A 25323-nucleotide genomic window follows, 5' to 3' on the forward strand; every position below is an offset into this window, starting at 1 on the left:
GGGATATGTGTATAGCAGAAGTTGCCTGTGTGTGGAGGAGAGCAGAGGGACAAACTTCTTCATCCACAGTATTATCATTTTGCTTGGATGTGGAATATCCCTTAAACTGGTGGACCTCAGTTATTCTCATTTCCTACTGTGTCTCAGAGTGAGTGTTCCCAACTTTTATAAATACCATTTAAGGAGACATTGGCAAATTTATAGTTTTCTGTTTTCATTTCCAAGTGGCACCATTGATTTTCATTGTTTTGCTGGTAAAATTTATGGAGCAATAAGTTGTAAACTTTAAAAAAAATTGTTGGGGAGCTGGAGAGATGATGGCTCAGAGGTTAAGAGCACCGACTGCTCTTCCAGAGGTCCTGAGTTCAATTCCCAGCAACCACATGGTGGCTCACAACCATCTACAATGAGATCTTCCAGCCTTTAAGGCAGACATACAGACAGAACACTACACATAATAAATAAATAATTTTAAAAAATTGTCCTTTTGCTTTTGCTAAGAACCTTCACGATGCTGAGAGAGCACATGAGCTGACCAGCACAGAGGAATGACATTCTCTTCTTTCCCCTAACTGTTGTTATGAATTAAAAACCCACCGGTGACTTAACAGGCTCAGGAGACCAATGAAGGCTGCTTTCATTTGCTTGCCTTTTGTTACTAGGAAGGTTGGACTTCCACAATGTGTGATTTTTATTTGGTTCTCACCTGGTACAAGCTATTTGGATGCTACAGTTTTGTTTTCTGCTCAGGGCAAACACCAGCTGCATTGTGGGAAATGGGCTCCAGCTTCTTCTGTCCCTCCCTGGCCCTGGGATTATTAGAGCTGGGCACTTTTATTTCTTTCTTTTTTTTAAGTTTATTTAATTTTATTTATGGGCATTGGTGTGAGGTTGTCAGATCCCCTGGAACTGGAGTTACAGACAGTTGTAAGCTGCCATGTCAGTGCTGGGAATTGTACCTGGGTCCTCTGAAAGAGCAGCTAGTGCCCTTAACTGTTGAGCTGTTTCTCCATCCCTGAGGCAGACACTTTTATCATCAGAGGAGGGGAGGGTCTGGAGTAGCTCTATGAAAGATGCACAGGAGGCATGGGTGGATTTTTCAGGTAAGATGAGGACATCAGAAAGGCCTGAATATGGGAGAGAGGGTTTGCAGGGACTTTGGAAGGTCCTCATTGGGAGTGGCAGCTGGTGCCCTGGTCCTCTACCAGATGGGGGCCTAACACTGAAGGCCAGACCAAAGTGTGGAAGCCAAAAGGTCCTTGGGTCCCATTGTTAGAACACACAGACAGCTTGCCTGTTTCTGTGTTGGTTTCTATATTTGAAAATAAAACAAACCGGGCATGTTCATACACGCTTTTAATCCCAGTACTCGGGGAGGCAGAGGCAGGCGGATCTCTGTGAGTTTGAGGCCAGCCTGGTCTACAGAATGAGTTCCAGGATAGCCAGGACTGTTTCACAGAGAAATTTTACCTCAAAAAAGAAAGAAAGGAAGGAAGAAAAAGGGAAAACAGACCAAAGCAGGCTATACCCGCTGGTCAGTGCTCATCCAGTGACCATGTGCTGAAGGTATTAACTGAAGGAAATGGAGAGCCTGGGGCTCGGGGGAGCCCCAGGTGGGAACAGCAGCTCCACAGAAAGGGAGTAGAACAAGGGTTCGAATGAGGCTTGATTGTAGGTAAGATGCCAGGTACCTTCTTCAGGTAAGCCAGCATAGGGGTGGGAATAGCTGTGAATTGATACACAGGTGCCCTGTTCTTCACAGAGTTCTTCCACCTGCCTACCCTGCTCCATGCATACATCTATCTGTCTGTCTATCTATCTATCTATCTATCTATCTATCTATCTATCTATCTATCATCTATCACTTTATTCATCCATGTCCCCATTATCCCAGGTATCCATTATCCCCTCTCCTTATCAGCCCTCCTATCATTTGTCCAAATGTCCGTTTCTTAATCTCCTCATACATCCCTCCACCCTCCCACCCACCCATCCTGGCCTCATCTCTTCACCCACCCACCCATCTCCTCATCTCTTCATCTGTCCACGCATCCATCCCATCCTTCTGTGACCCTCTCATCCATCAGTCCCCATCCATCGCACCATCCATTGGCTCTCTACCCATCTGTCCATCCATCCCCTTATCCGTCTGTGCGTTCTCTTGCCCCCTCATCCATCGACTGACCCACTTCCTCATCCATCCATCCACTCGTCTACCCTCCACCTGTCTGTCCGTCTTCCCTCACCCTCCTGTTCACTCACCCACCCTCCGTCTGTTTGCTCTCTACCCATCCATTCATCCCCCATGCACTCATTTATTTTACAGCAAATCTTCATGATGAAGAAACGCTCACTTTCTCTGAAATATTCTGATTCTGTCCCTTCCAAAGAATCCCAGTGACGCAGAAGAAGGCCAGTTTCTGTAGTGTACTGTCAAGAGCAGGAAACCGGCTCACCCTTCCTTGGGCTAGGGATGGGGCTGGGGGCCTCAGGACTCCGGATACCTCTCAAACTCCCGCGCCCTGCACCTTTAGGGTTGAGCTGCCTTCCCGGTTCCTCCTCAAATCCGGGGCGGACCATTCAAAGTGCAGGGCGCGTGCCTCAGGGGAGCCCCCTGAGTGTGTGCGCTGTGGCTAGCCCTGAGTCATCTCTGCACGCGGTGGCCCCTTCTCTCTTAGGCTTCACAGGGAAGCAGATCGCTGCATCACAGGTGGCAAGGGGGGAGGGAAGAATTAGGTCTGAACCCGAGGAAGGCGCAGCCACATTAGAAGTGATTTCACCGTGGGAGGCAGGGTGCCGGCAGGTGACCAGGCGCTGCGGCTATAAACTCCGGGAGACAGGATGAGCGCCCTCCGCGCGGCCTTGGGATTGCTGCTCCTGGGGATGCTTCGAGCCTTCCCAAAGGTAAGGAGGAGGGGGCAGTAGCCCCCAGGCGGCGTCTGCAGCAGGGGAGGACAGGGCCACTCCTCTCCTCATTCCCTCACCCAAACCGGAGTGCGGCAGCGCGGGAGGCAACTGCAATAGACAAGCACCCACAGGTGGGTGGGTCACCGAAGGGCAAACACAGAGCCCCGTCTCTTCACACCCGCAGGTAGTACATGGCTGGGAGTAAGTAGTTCATTCATTCTCCGTGAGCTGAGTCGGGGCAAGAGAAAGCTGTTCGTGTCCCCTTACAGCAGGTCGGGGTTGGCCGGTGGGGGTGGTGGGGGTGGTGGTGTCCTGGACAGATGAAAAGAAACCTGTGTGGGCCATTTAGGCTGGAGGATGATATCCGGCTGGTGGTGCTGGAAGGTCTCAGGAAAGAGAGGAGGGAAAGAGAAGACGGTCTGGCCAGCCCTGGAGCTGGGTGTGGGCTGGGTGCCCTGGAGCACATGGTGGACGCTTGTCCCCAGGAACGCCAGTGGTGTCTCTGGCTCCGTTGTTTGGACGCCCCAGAAATGAGTCTGGGCAATGAGTTAGGAAAACTGGACACTTCCTAGAAGACAACACCACACTGGGCATTAGGATGTAGGAAGGACGGGGCACTCAGATGGGTCAGGTATAACCTACTACGTGAAACCCTGGGTCAGCATAGGGAAAAAAAGGTCCATAGCTGCCTGGAAGCTGGGGGAGGGGAGGCAAGGAACAGTACCAGGCCGGTGTGGGCATGAGGTGTGAGGAAAGGGGTGGAGACAGGGCAGGCTGCGGGCATGAGGTGGCCCTTCCATCCCCAATGGGCAGTGTAATAACACCTGCCCTGGAGAGGGCAGAGGTGAGCAGAGGACCCCTCTCCCCCTGCCCCATACCCCTTCATCTGGGGAGGTAAGAGCGACAGGACCCTGGAGGTGAAGGGAAGGGTGTGATGTGTAAGGGGGAGCCCTGGCCAGTGTGTGAAGCCCGTCTCCTTCCTTTATTATACAAAGTGGGAACTTTCTTGGTCAGAGGCCGGAACACACTCTCAAGTGCATGTGGGGGTCAGAGAGCAACTTTTGAGAGCTGGTTCTCTCCTTTGACCTTGTGGGCTTGGGGAATAGAACTCAGGTCATCAGGCTTGGCAGCCGGCACCTTTGCTCATGGAACCATCATCTCTCAGGCCCCTGAAAACACTTTTGAAATTAAAATAGACAATGTACTCAACACCCCCCAAACTATAAATGCTATGATAAAGCCGATTTCTTTTTTTAATTATGCAAGTATTTTATTTATATAAAGCCGATTTCTTAATACCAATTCCTCCCAAGCTGTAACCATGCTCGCGCCTTCCTATATCATTTGCAGGCTTGCACAAATGCGTATCTGTATTTGAATCTCTTTTTATCAAAATACATAGAGGGTTTTTTAAGGTCTCATGTAGCTCAGACTGGCCCCCAACTTGCTCTGTAGCCAAGGATGGTCTTGAACTGACCTCCTCCCTCCCCTCCTGCTTACTCAGATTCCATGTTTGATGTAATATAGTCACATGTGTGAGGTTGGGCCCAGGGCTTTGGGTGTGCTAGGCAAGCCGTTTGTCTTTGTTTTTGTTTTGAGAATAGGCTCTGTGTAGCTCAGGTTGGTCTTGAACTCTCATGTAGTCAAGGATGTCTGCAAATACCTAATCTTTGTGCTGGTACCTCCAGAGTGCTGGGTTTGTTACAGTCAGGCACCACACCCAATCATGACTCCTCATTTGGCTTTTACAGAGTCTCGAGTAGGTCTTGGGGAGTACACCATCTACCCATTCACATACCTGGTGTACAGACAGTGAAGTTCCCACCACTGCTTTTTTGTTTTGTTTTGATGGGAGAGGGTCTCAGTGTGTCATCCTGGTTGGCCTGGAATGCGATGTGTAGACCAGGCTGGCCTTGAACTGACACATCTGCCAGTCTCTACCTTTCAAATGCTGGGAGTGAAGGTGTGTGCCACTGAGTGGCCCCATCATTGTTTTTTGTGTATTTGCTGTCTGGGGAGTAAGAGTGGCTCTTTCCTAGAGAAGAGACAAGAGAAAACCAGTGGTTGACAGGGCAGACGTGCGCTGGTTTTAAATGACACGCCGTCCAGTGTGCTGGGCAATGTTTTTTCCCACAACAGTGTAAGACAGTAGCAGCTTCCCACATCCTAACCGACACTTGATCTTATCAATCTCTGTTTTGTGGTCTTGAATGGGGCTATATCCTTCTTATGCTGATTTGCATTTCCCAGTGACTGTAGGCTGAACATCAAATCTCAAATCTGTGGGCTTTTCATGGCAGGACTTGGGGTATCTGTGGAGGAGCCGCCTGTCCAGGAAGATTCTCCATTTTGGTCCCTCAAGACTTCTGTCACCTTTCCTGTCAGTTGAGGTTTGAACTCCTATTTAAACCAACATTAGCAAGGAAACAAAAACAAAACAAACAAAAAGCTATTTAGAGCTGGGCATGGTGTTGCACGACTTCAATCCCAGCACTCAGAAAGCAGAGGCAGATGGTTCTCTAAATTCAAGGCCAAGTTGGTCTACATTAGCCAGGGCTATGTAGAGAGATCCTGTCCCAAAAACCAAAACCCAAGAGCCAAACAACCAAACAACATCTCCCCATCCCCCAAAAAACCTATTTAAAAAGCTGGGTACTACATGCCTGGAATCCCAGCCCTAGGGAGGCTGAGGCAAGAAGGATTGGAAGGCTACAGGTAGGACTGGCAAGATGGCTCAGTCGGTAAAGGCACTTGCCACCAAGCCTGACAGCCTGAGTTTCATTCCCAGGACTCACATGTTGGAAGAGAGAACTAACTCATGGGCATTGTTCTCTGATCTCCACATGTACACGGTGGCTTATGTGTGAGCATGCACATACACATATACGCATGCACACAAAATAAATAGTATACATACATACATACATACATACATACATACAAACAAAGTTCCAAGGTAGTCTGGACTACATAGAAAGTTCCTGTCCTTAAAAAATTTTTTTTGGTCTGAAATTTCAAATCCTTTTCCCAACTCCTGCTTTTTCTCAACTTTTGCCGCTTTGGTGACAGCATGTTTTCTGAGAAGGAGATGAGCCTTATTTTGTAATATTCTCTGGGACTCGGGTGGTGCAAGTCCAGAGAGGCAGAGTTCCCCCTGATTCCATTCTTTTCCTCCAGACTCCCTGAGATGGTATAGGGCCCTGACTTCTGGTGAATTCCATGGGTTTAGAATTCCCCTCATGTCTTCCCAGATACCTCCTGCCCACAGCTCCCCTCTGATTGCCCTCCTCCAGCTTTGGCTTTGTCGAGATTCTCATAGGGGAATTCTCATGAATGAGTCTTTGCAACATGCAGCCTGCTACTGGGCTTCCATTGGTGGAGCATGCCCAGTGGGCGTAAAGGTGACCCTGGTACACCACAGAGGGCAGGAGAGCTTTCTTGGATCCTGTCGGGGAAGTGACTTCCAGAACCAGTCAAATTCTGCCTAGAGGCATTATTCCATAGGATGCCCCAGAAAGGGAGTGCCAGAGGAGACTATGGCTTCTCTCCTCGCCCCGGTCCCCCCCTCCCCTCCCCCCCACCCCCCTTAGACAGGGTTTCTCGGTAGCTTTGGAGGCTGTCCTGGAACTCACTCTGTAGACCAGTTGGCCTCGAACTCACAGAGATCTGCCTGCCTCGGCCTCCCGAGTGCCTGGATTAAAGGCGTGCGCCACCACCGCCCAGCTGACTATGGCTTCTGTTAATAAAAGGTTGCCTTCCTCGATTGAGATGGATGCTGCCGCAAGAGCTCAGAGGCCACTGCAGGGCAGCTGCATTACTCAGCTTGAGAGCAGTTCTGCTGGGACTAGGACAACCCTTACTGGAAGTTTCTGCGGCTTCCACTCATATCTGACCCAAGGGCTTCATGGGAAGATGTGATTCATTTCTAGGTCTGCACACGGCAGCATCTGCTGCATCTCAGGACAGAAGGAAGGTCGGCGAGCCCTTGAGGCCGGGGGTCCTTGCATTGGCAGCTTAGCCTAGTTTGGGCCTGAGTGATTCTGTTGAACTGTGCTCTGACCTTGGGGATGGCCAAGCTAAGATCAGGCTGCAGTTTTCCAAGTAGCAGACGTACATGGCTGGACCTGCGGACAAGGCAGCCTTTCAGAGGACACACCAGCTATACACACACACACACACACACACACACACACACACCACATGCACGCACGTGCACACAAAACACACATGCATGCACACTCATGCACACACACACACATGTATGCACACACACACCAAAAGCAAGGGATCTGTCTAAGAGAGATTAGCAGAAGAGCTTGGCCTCTGAAGTGGGGGCGGGAAGAAGGTGGTGAGTGTGGCTAGCCCAGAGTGAGCAAGGAGGGAGCACCTCAAGGAGGAGGTAAGGGAGGAGTTGAGCTGTGCAGATCTCAGCGGGCTGTGGCCCCACTATCACTGGGCAGCCCAATCAGTTGCCACATCTTCCTTAACAACAGGAGCTAGTGATTGCAGCTGTCAGGAGAGGGGCAAGCAGAGGAGGGGCTGGGGGGGGTTCTAGCTGTATCTAGGGGTGGGCACCCAGCTGGATAGTGGGAAAACCCTGAGGAGACATAATAGGTGCTTGGGAGGAATACGAATTCTATTTTTGCCCAAGTTCAGGTGTCAAGTGGGGCTATTCAAGTGTGGATGCTTCAAAAGACTTCAGTTTCTGATCTAGCTCTCTAGTACGAGAGTAACTACAGACTTCCTGGTGCATTCTGGGTCACCGCCAGCAGCATCAACCCTTCTCACTGGAATTGTCTTACTAAGTTCGCCTAAGACTCCACAGATTTTCGGCACCTTTCAGTCTACTGTTTCTTGCCAGCCCAGGGTTAACATCTCTCCCTCTTTGTCTGTCTGTCTCTCGCATGGGCATGTGTGCGTACCCTTGTACTTTTAATGACTTATTTTTTATGTGTGCTGGTGTTTTGCCTGCATGTATGTTTGTGTGACGGCATCAGATCACCTGGACCTGGAGTTACAGACAGGTGTGAGCTGTCATATGGGTGCTGAGAACTGAACCGGGATCCTCTGGAAGAGCCGTCAATGCTCTGAACCGCTGAACCATCTCTCCAGCCAGGGTTAGGCTCTTTCATCAGCCTGGTGACATTGTATTAGTTTCCTCTTGCTACTGTAAGGAACTGTCACAAATAACACAGGTGTATTATTTGATGGTTCTCAGTAGGGTGGGGGGCTGAAAGAGGTCTCAGAACGGGGTTTCTTAGAGAGGCGCCAGGGGCCTCCTTGTCCTTCTCAGTTGCTTCCTCTGTCCTCATCTTCTCCAGGGCTCTGGCCCATCTGCCTGCATCTTCTGAAGCCATTGCAGGCTCACTGGGTCCCACGGAGGTGAGTTAAACTTACACTAACAATCCAGACCTGACCGGGTTCCTTGTGAATACACTAATGTTTTCTAATACTTGACAACTTCCTACCAGCTTCCTCTTCTTCTTCCTCTTCCTCCCCCCCTCTCTACTGACAGTCTAGGCTGCCTGATAACTCACTACGCAGCTACAGCTGGCCCTGTACTCCAAATCCTCCTTCTCCTACCTCCCAAGTTTTGGGATCACGGGCATGTATCACCATCCCTTTTCTTTCTCTTCCTCTTTCTTTCTTTCTTTCTTTCTTTCTTTCTTTCTTTCTTTCTTTCTTATTAAATGTATTCATTTAGCTCGGCATTGGTGGTGCACTCCTTTAATCCCAGCACTCGGGAGGCAGAGGCAGGCGGATCTCTGTGAGTTCGAGTCCAGCCTGGTTTACAGAGCAAGTGCCAGGATAGGCTCCAAAGCTACACAGAGAAACCCTGGCTCAAAAACCCAAAAATAAATAAATAAATAAATGTATTCATTTATCTTCCATCTTGATGCAGTTTCCGTCCTTCCTCCCACACCGCCCTCATCCTTCTTTCTGATTGCAGTCATTTACTTGTGTCACGTCTGTGTGACCATGCATGCCATGATGTGCATGTGGAGGGCAGAGGACGACTTTCGGGAGTTGGTTCTCTCCTCCCACCGGGTGGGTCCTGGGAACTTGACGTCATCAGTCTTGGCAGCATGCACCTTTACCTACTGGGGACTTCACTCATGCCAAGACTCCATGAGTCCCGCAGTGGGAGATCCCTGGGGATTGGGCGGGTGGGCTCTGTCTAATGTCACCCATCCTTACAGCAAAGAGTTTAGAGAGGGTGTGGAAGAGGAGACATGTGCCTGAGGACTTGGCCTGCCCTGCCAGCTCTGCAGACGGAAGATGTGGCCTGGGTCGTATGTGCTTGTTGTAACAAAATGCATGAGGCTGAGTGCTCCAGAGAGGTTTTATTCGGGACTGACTAGACGGGTCACTGGGTGAAAGTGTTTATTGCACAAGCCTGATGCCCTAGAGCCAACATAGAAGCACGCACCTGTAAGCCCAGATGAGGTTGGAGGTGGGAACAGGGGGTCTAGGTAGCAGAAGCAATGAAAGACCCTGCTTGAAGAAGGGAAGGTGGAAGGAGAGAACTGACTCTTGAGAGCTGTCTTCTTACCTCCCCAAGTGCATTATGGTTATGTGTGTGACTGTGTGTTGCACACGTACTCTCTCTCTCTCTCTCTCTCACACACACACACACACACACACATTCTCATATACATACACACAGAGAGGCATCATTATCATCAATATTTTAAATGTCAAATGTTTTTTAAAAAGAGGTTTCTGTGCTGGAGAGATGGCTCAGCCGTTAAAGGCTAGGCTCACACACAGAAGAAGAGGTTTCTTTGGCTCCTGATTGAGGGGGCTGGGAAGTCTGAACAGTTTGGTACCAGCACCCTATGGAGAAGAACTCAATAGTGTGGTTTCAAAGATCCTTTGGTAGTACCTGGAGAGAGACTCGGTGGTTAAGAGCACCTGTTTCTCTTGCAGAGGACCAGAGTTCAATTCCCAGCACCCACATGGTGGCTCACAACCATCCATAACTCAAGTTCCAGGGATAATATACCTCTTCTGACTTCAAGGGCACCAAGTAAACATATGGTACACATACTACATGCAGGCAAAACACATACACATAAAATAATCTGAATATATGTAAAGGAGAAAAAAAGCTTTTGATAGTAGCCAGACTCAGTGGTATAGGTCTGTAGGCAGGAGGATCACAAGTTCAAGACCTGACTGGGCAACTTAATGAGGCCTTCAAAATAAAAACAGAGGATAAACAAAGGGGGCTGGAGGTGTAGTTCTGTGGCAGAGTGCTTGCCCAGCATGCACCAGGCTGCAAGTTCTTCCGAAGTACCACAGAAACAAAGGCAATAAAACAAACCCCTTTCAGGGCTGGAGAGATGGCTCAGCTGTTAAAAGGCTAGGTTCACAACTCAAAGCAAAGACCTTTCTGGTGTCTGTATTGTAAGTGGGGATGGCAGGAAGGTGAGGAGGAGCTGGCGGACGGGGGTGGGGTGAAACCACAATTCAGGTAGAGGCAGGGACAGGTGGGAATGAGGGGGAAGGAGGCATTTCAGACTGCAGCCAGAGTCTGGGGCGGTAGGGATAGGAATGGGGGTCCCAGAGCACTGGGTGCAGCCACGCCCACAGCCTGTGGGTAGGAGCATCAGCAAGAGGAGTTCAAGTCCTGCCTGAAACATTTAGAAACAGGCTCTCATATACCCCATGTTGGCCTTGAACTCTCCATTTGATTCCTCTGCCTTCACCTCCCCAGTGCTGGGATTACAGGTATGGACCACCATGCCTAGATTATGTGGTCCTGGGGCTAGAACACAGCGCTTTGTATACAGACCCTCTACTAACTCAGCTACATGCCCAGCCCCAGTAGAGTTTCTTAATTTCCCTGCATCTCAGTTCCCCATCTTTAAAATGGGGGTGAAGTTGGCTTTTCCTGGTTGTGGGGAGCAGCATTTATAATTCTTTCTTTCCAGTCTGTCTCACACTTTCTTTAAAAATGAAAAACAAAAACAGGATCTTCTATATATGCATGTAGGTACCCTGCAGGCCAGAGAGGGCATCAGATCCCTTGGAGTTGGAGTTACAGGCAGTTGAAAGTTGCCTCATGTGGGTGCTGGGAACTGAACTCGGGTCCTCCACGAGAGCAGCAAGCCCAGGTGACTGCTGACCTATCTCTCCAGCCTCATCTCTCACTTGGAAGCAAATTCGGGTTCTCATTCAGTTAATTCTGCCTGGGGTGGTAGGCCACATCTCAAGTATTACAGTTACTGTTAATTACCTTGACTATGAGGTGGTTGTTGCATAGAGGTAGAGGTGAGGCAGGTGCTCACTTCTTCAGTTCTGCCCAGTGCTGGCCCGCTCGGGGATTTTGCTTTGACATGACTTTGTTCCCACAGGTATGACCCAGCTGTTCTTTCTCTCTTTCTCTATTGGCTGATACCAGGTGGGACTTTCTAAAAGTGAAATTACCAGGTCTGCTAGAGAAAACCAAACCAACTTGAAAATAGTCCCGGCGACAGTGAGGTTTTGGGTTACTCTTTTCATACTAGGACTGCCCAGGTAGGGCCTCAGCTTCTGGTAGCATAACTCAGCACCCTGTGGACATGTCACTTTGCCTTGAACCTATGGGGAACCCCACCTAAAAGCAGCCACCCCTTGGTCCTTGGCCTTCCCCCACCCACTCTTCCCTTCTGATCCCCCTCTTCCCTCCCAGGCAAAGGCCAGAGCCCAGCTGCTAAGTCCCCCACCCCTTGCCCCAGCCCCTTAGAGGACATTGGGATTGACCAGCTGTCTGGGCTCGTCTCCACTGGCAGCGGTGGGCTCTACAGTTCATGGGTAACACTGCCATAAACAGACACTGAGGCTGTTACCACCTCTCTGCCAGGGCCCCTGGTGGAGGTCAGAGGACAGGTTGGGAGTCGGTTCCATTAAATGTGTGTGCTGGGGCGCAAAGTCAGACTCGGCAGCAAGCCGCACGTTTCCCCCTGAGCCATCTCATCAGCCATTACAAGACTGCATTAGCTTAACCCAGTACTCCTGGCTCTTCCAAGGAGATGAGAATGGGCAGCAAAGAATTTCCTGAGGCTCTGTGGGAAAAGGCTGGCTCCGTGGCCTGGGAGCATTCCGGGTGGGCTTCGGGGCTAAGATGGACCTCCACTTGGCTTCCGCTTACGTCTCTAGGAATGGGAGGGTCTGTGGTTCGGTCCCTTTGTGGGACTAGGAGAAGTAGCTCCTTTCTCCCTAAGCCCCACTTGGGGTTCCCTCCACGGGGCTCTGAGTGACAGGTTCCCATTGCTTCCCTGGACAGTGAGAAGATAGCGCACCCTGCTGGCGGGTTGTGAACTTGCTCAGAATTTTAGAAAAAAGACCCCACCACCACCACCTCCTCAACATCCTGAGCTTGTTTTTCCGGTGCCACGGTTTACTGTGTTCAGGCATGGTGACGTCCAGTTAAGTCCCCGCTACTCAGACGACTGAGGCATGAGAAACTTGACAACCAGCCTTGTCCACATAGCATGGCTCCATGTCAACAAAGAGAAGCAAAATAGATGGCCTGCATTCTGATTTTACCGGCTATTCAAATATTGTCCATTAGCTGGATCTCCGCCCTCACATTCCTTAGCCCATGATTCAGACACTGAGGTTTGCTTGCTTGTTTAGTGGTGTTGGGCTTAAACCCGGGACCTCACTCATTTCTAGGCAGGTACTCTATCACCTGCCCCCTGGCCCCTGCCCCCAAGTCCTTTTATTTTGAGATAAAACCTCACCTTGTCTGCACCAGGGACCCAGGCTAGACTTGAATTTGTGATCCTCTTGCCTCTTTCTCCTGAGTGGTGGAACTATATGCATGAACTTTTTTTTTTTTTAACCTTTTGAGGCAGGGTCTCAGTAGCCCACACTGGCCTTAAACTTGATATATAAGTTGAGGGAGAACTTGAGGCCTTAATCCTACAGCATCTGCGTCTGGAGAGCTGGGTTACAACTATGTGCCAGCATGTTTGACTCTGAGCTGACATTTTTATTATTATTTATGTGAACCAACCGATATGGGTCAGGGATTTGAAACCTGGTCCTTATCAAAGAGTAGTAAGCACTTTTTTTCCCCCCTGAGACAGTTTCTTTATGTTACCCTGGAACTAACTCTATAGACCAGTCTGCCCTTGAACTCAGAGATCTGCCTGCCTCTGCCTCCCTCTGAGTGCTGGAAATAAAGGCGTGTGCCACCACTACCTGGCTGAGTGCTAAGCACTCTTGAGCCGAGACGACTCCTCAGTATCTGTACTGACATTTTAAAATGTGTAAATTGTAGAAAGTCCCTTAATTTTGAATCAAGTTTTGATATGGGTTATGGGGTGACTCGTTGCCCTTTCTGGTACACTGGACTTTTTAAAGATAGTCTGTGGCTGAGAAGGGAGAAAATAGAGACATTGTGGGGCTCCCACAGTAGTGTTGGCTCTTGGTTGCTGTGTGAGTTTGGGCAGACAGCTGTGCCTCTCTGGGTTGTAGTTTCCTTATCTATAGAGCAGGAGTTGACTGAAAGCAGGCTGGGTTTGGAGGAGTGATACACCGTATCGCACCCCCCCCACTGACCAGGGAAGGACAGCAGGGAGGTATGAAGACAGGTGACGCTCAGATGTTCCAGGTCTAGGGCCACACTCTCTCAGACTCTTCAGCTATCAGTGAGATGATGAGGCAGGCCAGGAGGGAAAACCCAGGGCAAGGACACAGAACTTTCCCACACTCTGAAGGCCCCCACGGGGCTGAGTCCCGACAGCTCTGTTAGCTGTACCTCAGGTTTCTGTGTACACTCAGGGAGGTGCTGCCAGTCAGGGAATTGCAGCTGGTGCTGCTGGGTTGCTGCCTAGAAGCTCCTGGGAGCCCCCCAGTGACCTGAAAAGAAAGAAAGGGTGATTGAAGTAACATGGATGGATGGTAGCAGAGACACTCTGTACCTCCCAACTGTGCTGTGTGAATGGCTCAGTGTTCCAAGCTGCTGCAGTCGGAACCCCGGCTTCACACATGCAAGGCAAACGTGCCATTGCTGAGCTACAACCCAGCCTTAAATGTACGTTAGGTTATATTTATCGTTTCAAGTACATGGTTTCAGATGTGTCAAAAAAAAAAAGATGTAATTAACACCCACATCCCCACCTTCCAGCCACAGTGACCTTGGTGTTGCTTGCTAAAGTTTCCAGAAATACCCATCTGTGTGTGTGTCTGTGTCTCTCTCTCTCTCTATCTCGCTCTCTCTCGTGCGTGCGTGCGTGTGTGTGTGTGTGTGTGTGTGTGTGTGTGTGTGTGTGTGTGTCCAGGTTGGCAATATTCAGGGTGTGTTTTCCCAAGTTAAAATTAACCTAATCTAGAAAATTCTTTTCAGGTGTGCCCAGAGGCTTGTCTCCTGGACAATTCTAGATCCTGTTAAGTTAACCATGACAAAGCCCATCCCACAGTGGGGCTTATGGTTCAAAGAACTCTAGAAAGCTCCAGGAGTTGATTTCCAAGAATAAATGAGGCCGGTGTTACTCATGAGAGAAATGCAAAGAAACCATTAACACCGTGCCCCCATCAAAGCTACTACTGAAACTTAAAAAAAGTTTTTGGTAACTGGCACGCATGGCTAACTGGCATACATGGGTGAGTGCTAGCAAGCGTGCTGGACAGATGGCAGCCTCACATACTGCAGCTAGTGACAGCAGGTGCTGGTGCTTGAAAAACTCAGGTGGAGGATCAGGCTAGGGGTGTGGCTCCGTTGGTGGAGTGCTCACCCAGCATGCCTGGGACCCTGGGTTCCAGCCCCAGCTTAAAACTGAGTGTGTTTTAAGCTGTGGGCACATGTCTATAATTCTAGAGCTTGGAAGGTAGGGGCAGGAGGACCAGGAGATCAAATTACCCTTGGTTAATGGTGAATTTGAGGCCAGCCTGACCTACATGAAAAAAAGGGGGTCAAGGAAGAAAAGAAGGAAGTAAATCGGATTCCAGTCAATCAGAGTTGTCAACTCATTGCATTGTAGTTGTGTTAGAAATAAACACATAGACTAGCACTCACCTTTAATCCCAGGACTTGGGAGGCAGAGGCAGGTAGATCTTTGTGAGTTCCAGGCCAGCCTGGTCTACACAGAACTTCTAAGACAGATATTCTACTATTCTCATAGATGGATGCCTAGTCCCGTGTCATCAGCAAGGCTGCCTCCAGCAGCTGATGGGAGTGGGATGCAGACAGCCATAGCCAAACATTAGGCAGAGAGCCCAGGTTGGAGGTCTCCATTAGGTCCCTCCCCTTGGAGATTGGGCAATCCCAAAGAAGAGGGGGAGGAGGAATTGTGGGAGCCAGAGGGGTTGAGGACGTGGGAGAGAATGCCACAGAATCAACTAAGCAGGGCCCATAGACACTGAAGAGGTAATTGTAAGGCCTGCATGGGTCTGTGCTAGACCCTCTGCATATATGTTATGGTTGTTGGCTTGGTGTTTTGGGGGGGATGCCTGACAGTGGGAGTTGGGGTATCTCTGACTCTTTTGCCTGCCATTGGGACCCTTTTTCTCCTCTGTGTTGCCTTGCCCACCCTTGATATGAGAGTTGGTGCCGAGTCTTGTTGCATCTTGTGACCTGTTTGGTTGATGTTCCTGGGAGGCCTGTTCTTTTCTTTTCTTGTGTGTGTGTGTGTGTGTGTGTGTGTGTGTGTGTAATGATAACTCTTTCCACCAGTCGCCTGAGATCTGCTATCACATTAGGGCCCCCAAATAATACACAGAGTCTTATATTATTTACAATGCTGCTGACCAATGACTAGGATTTCTAATTTGCTAGCTCTGTCTTAAGTATCAACCATGACCATCAATCTATATATTTTATAAAGACTTTATCTTTATAAAGTGGTGGCATGCATCCTCTTCATAGGGGCTGGAGAGATGGCTCAGAGGTTAAGAATACCAGCTGCTTTTCCAGAGGTCCAGTGTTCAAGTCCCAGCAACCACATGGTGGCTCACAACCATCTATAATGAGATCTGGTGCCCTCTTCTGGCTAGCAAAATGTTGTATACCTAATAAGTAAATCTCTTTAAAACATAAAATAAAATGGTTATTATCAATGGAGGAGGTTCTGTTTTAAAAAAATAATCATCATAATAAAAAGACATTCTGGGGGCTGGAGAGATGGCTCAGAGGTTAAGAGCATTGCCTGCTTTTCCAAAGGTCCTGAGTTCAATTCCCAGCAACCACATGGTAGCACACAACCATTTATAATAAGATCTAGTGTCCTCTTCTGGCATGTAGGCATACAGACAGACAGAACACTGTGTACACAATAACTAATTAACTAACTAACTAACTAAATAAATAAATAAACAAATCTCTAAAAAAAAAGATATTCTAAGACAGTCAGGGCTACATATAGATACCTTGTCTTAAAACAAACAAACAAACAAAAAAAGGTGGTACAACCCTTTAATCCCAGCACTCGGGAAGCAGAGGCAGGCAGAGCTCTGTGAGTTTGAGGCCAGCCTGGTCTCCAGAGCAAGTGCCAGGATAGGCTCCAAAGCTACACAGAGAAACCCTGTCTCAGAAAAAAAAAAAAAAAGCAGCATTAAATGTCCACCTAGAGTAAAACAGACATACATTGGCCATATTGCAAGGCCATTGGCATTAGTGACTTCCAAAAAAGTGAATGAGTCTTGAAACTTAATACTGAATTAAAGAGGCTGATTGTAGAAGCTTGGGGAGATGGCTCAATGGGGGAAGAGTGTGTGCTTTCTAACACAAGGGTCTGGGTTCAGATCCCTAGAAGCCACTTAAAAAGCCAGGTGTGGTCACCAGTGTCCGTTGCTCCAGTGCAGTGGGAGGAGGAAACAGGAAAATAGTTGGAGCCTGCTGGATGTTTACCTGGCTTTGGGTTCACTGACAGACCCTTTCTCAAGGGAATAGGGCGGACAGTGATAGAGCTGGACACCTGATGTTCTCCTCTGGCTTCCAGGCACACACACTCACAAAGATTTTGAAAAGCAGCTGGCTATAGGAGTGAATGCAAGCAAGAAAGCACAGTGATATAAACATGTTTGCATAATAAAACATTTTTTCTTTCTTTCTTTTTTTTTTTTTTTGTTTTTTGTTTTGAGACAGGGTCTCACAATGTAGCCCTGGCTATCCTGGAACTCAGTATGGAGATCAGGCTGGCTTTGCAGCCTGTCTCTGCCTCCCAAGTACTGGGAGTAAAGTGTGTGCTACCATGCCCTGCTCCCAAACCCATTATTTTGTACACCAATTTTTAAAAAGCCAGTTGCAAAGGAAAAGCCTGGGTAGCTTGATCCATGTCAAATTCAAGAGCAGACAGTTAGACACAGAGGTCAATGCCCTCTTTCCAGAGGGGCTTCTGAGCATGCCCGGTGAGACCAGCTGCAGCCAAGGCTGATGGCCTGAAGGTAGCTGAGAGAACTGGCTGGAGTATGTGTCTGGTTGAGTGGGGGTGGTGGCTGTGAGCAAAGCAGGGCGTGGAGACTCCTGGGTGCTCCACCTGCAACTAAGCTGCCGTTAGCTCCATGGGGAGATGTCAAGTCAGGGATTCTCTTCCTGACCTCTGCATATAGGTCTCAGTCTGGCCTTGGCAGTGGGTGGGCACCAGGCTCCCTGGGACAGCAGGGTGGCATTGAAGATAGAAGTCTGGCCTTGTCTCATCAGTTTCTCTGACACTTCAGGATCGACCACTCAAGACCACCTGTGCCGGAGACCCCAATTACTATGCTGGGAGCTGCTGTCACCGTTGCCCCCCAGGTGAGTGGGGTGCTGAGGGCAGGATGTTGATTCCTTGTTTTGATGTATGACCCTCATGGGGAACTGGTGACAAGGCAGGGCTGGATAGAAGCTAGCAAACACTGTCATGGTCATGGTTGGGTACAGGTATCCAAGGGCCATCCCTAATGTCAAAGGGTCTGGGGAAGAATAAAGCCAACAAATAGGCTAGGTCTGCTGCTGCCACAAGAATGAAGACCCCTCTTAGGTTTTAGTGTTGCCTATGCAGGGCTCTAGCCATGAGCATTCCGGCTGCCATGCTGACTTTCTTCGTCTCAACTCACTACTTACTTAGTGTTGTCTGAAGGAAAAAAAGAAATAAAAAGGAAGGACATGACGGCGCCTAGGTATGGTGGAGGGAGGAGAAAGTTTGTTGTAGAGAAAAGAGAGCGTAGCCAGAGACAGGGACATCTGGGAGAGTCCAGAGTGGACGTGACCTTGAGCCAGGCCATGTGAGGAGACGGGGGAGGGGAAGGGAGAGGGCAGACAGGGGAACCAAGTGTAGCAGCCAAGAGGGCAAAATGTCGTGGCCCGGCATGTCTCAGTCCCAAACCACGGAAGCCACGAGGTTTGGCCTGAGTGGGGGAGCGTGGACTTGGAAATTCCTAGCAACCCAATGGCAATAAAGACCAGACACAGGCATCTTGTCATTTTTAGAGAGCTCTCGATTCCATGCTGCAAAACTGGAGTCTCTCCTTTATTCAGCATCTTCCTGGCTGTAATCTAACTTCTTCCCTGACCCTGAGACCATTTCTGTCCCATCTTCCTAGACCCTATCAGCAGATCTCTCTCAAGTGTTCCTCCTCCTGTAGACAGCTCCGCAGATACCTCCAAACCATTAGTCCTCACTGTCATGTAGACCTAGCCCTCAGCCCTGGTGCAGGCCTATTCAAAATGCTTAGTTCTGTAGAGCTGCAAAACTAGGGGACATTCTCCACTGAGGCTATGCCATTCAACAGCAAATCAGCTAGTGTCTGCAATACAATGCAGACTGGAGCTCCGGAGGTTTGGACCCTCCCCGTCCAAGAAATTCTCCAATGGAATTGTACGCAGCTCCCAACAGCAAAAGGTACAAAAGTGGTGGGTAACCAAAATGTCTGGATTACATAGGGAAGAGAGCTCAGGGTAGAGGGTGGATATGCCAGCCCATGTCCTGTAACAAGCAGGGACTGAGGGATGCTGGGAGAACCTGGTCAGGTCCGCTTTGATGTGTTAAGTACCTCAGCTCTTTGTCCAGTGTTGGAGACCTAACACGGTTTTGCTCTGCAGATCAGGCTGTTGGGGTTCAGGAAGTTATGTGACTTGCCCAGGGTTACAGAGATGAGCATGGCAGCATTGGCTGGGGCTAGAGTACAGGAATTTGTGACCCCAGAATCTCAACAGCTAACACCCTCTGTGACCAGATGCCATTTCTGGAGCTCGGAAGCCTTTGCAAGACTTTATTTTCTCCTCTTCTCGCTTCCTTCTTCCCCTCCTCCCTTAATTTTTTTAAATTTTTGTTTCATTCTTTCGAGGCAGGGTTTCTCTGTAGCTTTGGAACCTGTCCTGGTGTTAGACCCCAGGAAAACTCAGGCCTCGGGGGTCTCAGCCCAGGACCACGGTCACCCCAATCACCAGGCGGATTAGAAAGCTTGCTGCAAACTGCATGAGGCTTTATTGTTGTTTAATGAGCTAACCCCATGTTAGCTCGGGTCTTTCATCCACCCACCATGGCGGATGGCTAGCAAAAGACAGCTAGAAGGGGCTGCATAGAGATCTTATAGGGCAGTGTAGGGGAGTGTCTAGGGGTACGAACAGGCTCAGGATTGGTGTGCCTCCAGGCTTGGAGGGCTTGTCCTGTGTTGATTGGCCAACTGGTTGTTATGGCCCATAGGACCTCCCAGGGTGGTTGCTATACTCTGTGCGTCATTGCTGTGTGCTTGTCCGTAAAGCACACCCAGAGCCGTAAAGCATAGCGCCACCAGCTAACTTCTGATTGGTTCCTTGCCACGAGGCAGGCACCTAACCTCTAGTGACCAAGGCAAGGTCCGAAAAGCACGTGTTACTGTCATGGCTGCCGAAAGGGGCAGGCATCTGACCTTAGTGACTAAGACAAGGTCAGACAAATACTTGTTCGGCTGTTATGGCTGCCGAAATGGGGAGCTGGTCCCTTCACTGGAACTAGCTGTTGTAGACCAGGCTGGTCTTGAACTCACAGAGATCAGCCTGCCTCTGCCTCCCGAGTTCTGGGATTAAAGGCGTGCGCCACCAACACCCAGCCCAATTTTTAAAAATTCCATGTGTATATTATGCCTGCGTGTATGCATGTGCACTACATACATGCAGCCCTTGCATAGGTCAACACGGGTGTCAGATGCCCTGGAACTAGAGTTACAGGTGTGTGTGAGCCACCATGTGAGTGCTGGGACTTGGCTCTGGGTCCTCTGCAAGAGCACCAATTGATCTTTTAACCACTGAGCTGTATCCTTGACTCCTCCCTCCCTCCCTCCCTCCCTCCTTCCCTCCCTCCCTCCCTCTCTTCCTTTGCCTCACAAAATTTCCCAAGCTGGCCTTGAATTCAATCTGTAGCTCAGATTTAGTTTGAACTTGCTGTCCTTCTGTCTCAGCATCTTTAGTGCTCGGACTGTGGTACACCACCTCTTCCTGACCTTTCCCGTTCTTGTCTGCTCCAAGTCAGGACATGTGTTTGTGCCAGGGTGCTCCAGGCTATAACTTTCTGGGGAACAGGGTTTGCCTAACCGCTGGCTTTCTGGAATGCTCACCCACCCCTAGCACAGCAAGAGTTATGGTAGAATGCCAGGAAATCCTGCTGGAACATTCTTCAGGCTTGAAGATTAGAAAAGGGTTATGAAGCATTTTGGTCCCCTGTGACTATGATCAAAAGTCCCAAGCACATGTGAGGGGCACTGGTGGCTGGGGTATGAGGTAAAGCTGTGCTGTGATCTCTGAGCTCCAGGGACAGATGGCAATTTGGAAGAGAGACATTAGCTATGAAAGTTGAGGGTGGGAGGAAGTCTCTGTCACTGGCTCAGTGTAACTGGCCCCTGCTTTTAGGACAGCCAGGCATCGGAGGTAGGTCACTGTGTCTGGAGAGATTCCTGTGGGTAGGGAGTTGCAGGCTTATGTACCCACTGTTAAATCTTCCCAGGCACACTGTCTAGAGGTGGGGACAGGCAGTACTATTCAAGGTCATTGGGGAAGTGGCTGGAGTTGAAGACTCTTGGTCAATTACTCTTAGGCCTGTGTTGTCTGAATGCCCCAGGAGATGGGACTCCAGCCTTGCACAGGCTACCAGAGGAAGTATCTACTAGTGTCTATTCCCAAAAATGATTTCAAAATGTTTTGGTGGGGCTTGAGAGATGGCTCAGTGGTTAAGAGCATTGATTTCTCTTTCAGAGGACTCAAGTTCAGTTCCAACACCTCCTTAGGCAGCTCACAGCTGCCTGTGAACTCTAGCTCTTCTAGGTGATCTGATGCCCTCTTCTGGTCTCTGAGGGCATCCACACACATGACATACACTCATAAACATACATTCGGAAAGTGTTCTTGTGACCAGCCTTCTGTGACAACTGGACAGTGTCCCATGTAGTTAGTCTGGCTGGCTTTGAACTTTTTGTGTAGCAGAGGTTGGCCTTGAACCCTTGATCCTTTTACTTCTGCCTCCTGAATGCTGAGATTAGAGGCCTTTATCACCGTACCCAGCTTCTCTTGGGTCCCTCCCCTCCCCCTACTGGCTTCCTCCATCCAGCCTATCTTCCTCCCTATTCCCGTTTGGGGTCCTCCAGGCCATTACTTTCCTCTGGTTAGAAAACAGAGAGTCAAAGGGCTTGTCCTGGCGTGCAGTCTGACCCGCCCACCTTCCTTGGTATATGCTCCCCTTTTCATGGAGGCCTTCCGCCCCCATCCTATGGGATGAGGGCTCCTTTATCCTTAGTGAGTCCCTAAAACTGTCTCTCCAAATAGTTCTATTGAAGCTAAGGGCTTCACTATGGGAGGGGGCGATTCTAATTCACAGTGTTCCCCTCCCCCACCCTTCACTCGGCCTCCCTCGTCTCTTTCCTCCCTCCACCCACCTCCCCTCAGACCAATGGCAAGTTCACTGTCTACTCTTGAAGAGGTCACCCCTTCCAGCTCCTCCTCCCGCTTTCAGGCCTGTAGTCCTCCGGCTATGCCTGTCTCCCCTGGGCGCCCCTCTCTGCCATCTCAGCCCTGCAGCAGCAGCCCTGACACCGCCCCCCCCCAGGAGCCTTCCTTTTTTGCAGGGGACTGGTTCCTACACCTCTCGGCGTTTTCCACCCCTCTGCCCACAGCGAACTGTGGCCACAGTGTGTTGTGACATTCCATGGCCACAGTTCCCTCACAGAAAAGAGAGACGAGTTCTCGAGCGAGCGTGACATCTCCATCTTAGGCTCTCTCCACTGAACAGCTGAGACTGACAAAGAGTGGTCACTCCTTCCTCCCACTCCCCCTCTCTCTAAGGCCCTGAGCAGAAGGTAGCGGAGCACCTCAGGCCTGGGTGGTGGGCGGGGCATTTTGCTGGAGTTTTATTGACCCTGCGTTTCCGGGCAAGCCACAAAGGAAAACCAAAAACCCCCCTCCTTCCGTGTTTTGGGGAAATTTCTGACATTTTGCCTGCCCTCTCAAATCAGCGCTCAGCTGTGTGGCAGGGTGTGCACGTGGGCGGGCTGGTGCAGGAAGGAAGCTGAGAGACCTTTGAATTTGAGAGGTCGTCCCATGTCTCTCCTTACGTATGCCCACAATGCCTTTCGACGCTCCTGACAGCTACTGCCCAGGTCTCTGCTTACAGACCCTTGGTGACAAGGTCACCCTGCCTCACACAATGACCCACAGTACTTACCGATGGACGAGAGAGAGAGAGAGAGAGAGAGAGAGAGAGAGAGAGAGAGAGAGAGAGAGAGAGAGAGAGAGAGAGAGAGAGAGAGAGAGAGAGAGAAGAGAGAGAGAGAGAGAGAGAGAGAGAGGGAGAGAGAGAGAGAGAGAGAGAGAGAGAGAGAGAGAGAGAGAGAGAGAGAGAGAGAGAGCAGCCCGGGCTGAGAGCGTCCTGAGCCCTTACCCTCCCTCCAGGCCTTGCACACAGTGGGGATGGGGAAGGGCCTGGCATATCTCCGGCTTCTATTCACGAAGTTGGCCGAACACGGCTTCACCAAATATGATCCAGGCCCTGCAACAGGGGAGTCATTGGTGGCTGGAAACAGAGCCAGCCGTCCTGGAGAGTCTGGAAGAATTGCAGGGAATTCAGAGACTGAGATTTAACCCCCAGGCGTGGTTAAAGGGACATGCCACCAAGCCAGGCGCTTGAGGAAATTCGGCAGTAAAACCAGAGGCCCTGGCGTGAAAACGCTCATGGCCAGGTGCCCAGGTTGAGCCAACCCCCGTTGGTGAGAAAGATGGCACGCTCTGATTGGTCTGTTGGAGTCACATGGGAAAAACGAAGTATTCTGATTGGCCCACCTGGGCCATGTGCTCGTTCTGTGACTCAGCTGTGGGGAACACACCTGAACAAGCCTGGCCGACCCTGTCAGAAAAGACAGAACCCTTTGCAGACCTCAGGGGTGGGGTGGGGTGGGGTGGGTGGGGTGGGGTGGGGTGGGTGGGTGGGGTGGGGTGGGGGATGATGCCCACTCCTCATTCTTCCCCTGCCTCGGCGTTATCATTCTGAATCTCCAGTCCTCAAAGATGGAAGGAAGGCCACTGGGTGATTCCAGGACCTCTCAGTAGCTTGGGTCGGGATCTCCAGGGTCTTGACTCCCTACAGTCCCCTCAGTTCCCTCGGGGACTCAGGACCTCTGCTGAGTTTGCTGACCTCCACAGCCCCCTGCATCCATCCGTTCGATGCTAGCAGCAGAGGCAGATCTCGGTGTTAGTGTGGACGACGTCATTGCCATTGTCCAATGCCACTGGGTGTCGGGTGGCTGCCCAGGAGTGCCAGATCCAAGTCCCCCCACCCCTGGGTCTCTCCAGCAGTGCCAGATCCAAGTCCCCCCACCCCTGGATCTCTCCAGCAGTGCCAGATCCAAGTTCCCCCATCCCTGGGTTGCTCCAGGAATGGCAGATCCAAGTTCCCCCACCCCTGGGCCAATCCAGGAATGCCAGATCCAAGTTCCCCCACCCCTGGGTCGCTCCAGCAGTGCCAGATCCAAGTTCCCCCAACCCTGCGCTGTTCCTTCTGCTGGCTTAGTGGCCTCCAGCGAGGCTCACACCTCCATCTGATACAACCTTGGGTTGCAGTAAGAGATGGGCGGGGTTTAGGTATGAGAGATGGATGACGGAAGGCCAGCTCAGGTTCGAGGTGACCGAGCCTCGAACTTCCCTGCTGCTTTTTCCAGGGTTGTCTCCAACACAGCCGTGCCCACAGGGTCCTGACCACTGCAGGAAGCAATGTGATCCCGACCACTACGTGAACGAAGATGGGCACTGCACAGCCTGCGTGACCTGTTTGGAAGGTGAGAACCTGTTCTCTCTCTCCCTGAAATGTGTGTTATAGGGAAATCTGAGAGGTAGGACGTCTCAGGATTTGATCCGCTGCTGCCTCAGTTTACCTTTCTGGATTTGATATAGGCAGTCACCTTTTGCATCCATACTTTTCAGAGAGACCTAGCGGGCTCCCTGGAGGGAAGACTCACGTCTCCACAATGGCTCCAGGGAGGACACTTTTCTTAGCTCGTTTCTGTAGAGATGAATCTGAGGATTCATGAGGTGAAGGGCCTTCCTGGTGTTGTGAAACGTGGTACATGGTAGAGGCAAAGTCTGGGCTGGTGACCTGGCGTCATGAGCCGCCATTTCCCAAGTCCTTCATCCTTTCCGAAGACCATGATGCTTCCAGGAAAGTCTCGAAACAGGTTCTTCTTAGGTTAATCGCTTGTGCTTAGTGATGGAGTATGGTGTTTTCTTTTGATTTTGTGTGGGTTTGGGGGCGTGGTTAGGTTGGAAGATGTGTTGAGATTTTCTTGAAACCTAATAATCATTTTAAAAAAGTTTTCAGTGTCTTTTTAAAAATGTAATTTGTTTATTGCACACAAAGTTCTTTTTGGTAAGATTATATTTTTTTTCTAGGTGTGTGTGTGTGTGTGTGTGTGTGTGTGTGTGTGTGTGTGTTTCTGCCTCCGTGTCCTGAGTTCTGGGATCACAGGTGTGCACGGTGTGCCTGGTTCATTCGGGGCTGGGAACGGCATGCAGGGCTTTGAGCATGTTAGGCAAGCAGTGCTCTTAGCCACTGAACCGTCTCTCCAGCACCGCCTTTCCTTCCCGTTTCCTAAAACATGGGATCCACAGATGAAACTCAAGTCCTATGCTTACATAGCAAGCGGTTCACCCACTCAGCCATCTCCCTCAGAGGGGACTTTTTCCTATACTATGGACATGGTGTTACCAAGTCCATCCCTCACCCTGATTCAGCTGGGGTGCCCATACTGTGGGTTTTGGCAATGGACAGTGTATGCCTGCACCCAGAACATACAGTGTGTTTTCTAAAACTCCTCGTGCTTCTGGAGTTTATCCTTCCATCCTCCACACCCTGCAACCACTGATTGCCCTCCTGCCTCTAGAGTCAGAACCTCATCTTTCTTTCTTTTTTTTTTTCCAAGACAGGGTTTCTCTGTGTAATAGTCCTGGCTGTCTGGAACTTACTTTGTAGACTGAGCTGGCCTCAAACT

The 25323-nt window shown here is 50.1% G+C and overlaps 1 protein-coding gene across 1 annotated transcript in view; it reads left to right on the forward strand.

Annotated features, from left to right (window-relative positions):
• The first annotated feature begins 2841 nt into the window (after window positions 1-2841).
• LOC100762705 (tumor necrosis factor receptor superfamily member 8) overlaps window positions 2842-25323 on the forward strand; it is a 50659-nt gene continuing 28177 nt past the window's right edge. The window contains exons 1-3 of the mRNA XM_027398143.2: window positions 2842-2904; window positions 17557-17632; window positions 23998-24114. Of these exons, the coding sequence (XP_027253944.1) occupies window positions 2842-2904; window positions 17557-17632; window positions 23998-24114 (256 nt within the window). The remainder of the gene's footprint in view (window positions 2905-17556; window positions 17633-23997; window positions 24115-25323) is intronic.

This window comes from Cricetulus griseus, chromosome 2, assembly GCF_003668045.3.
Source record: "Cricetulus griseus strain 17A/GY chromosome 2, alternate assembly CriGri-PICRH-1.0, whole genome shotgun sequence".
Lineage (NCBI taxonomy): Eukaryota > Metazoa > Chordata > Mammalia > Rodentia > Cricetidae > Cricetulus > Cricetulus griseus.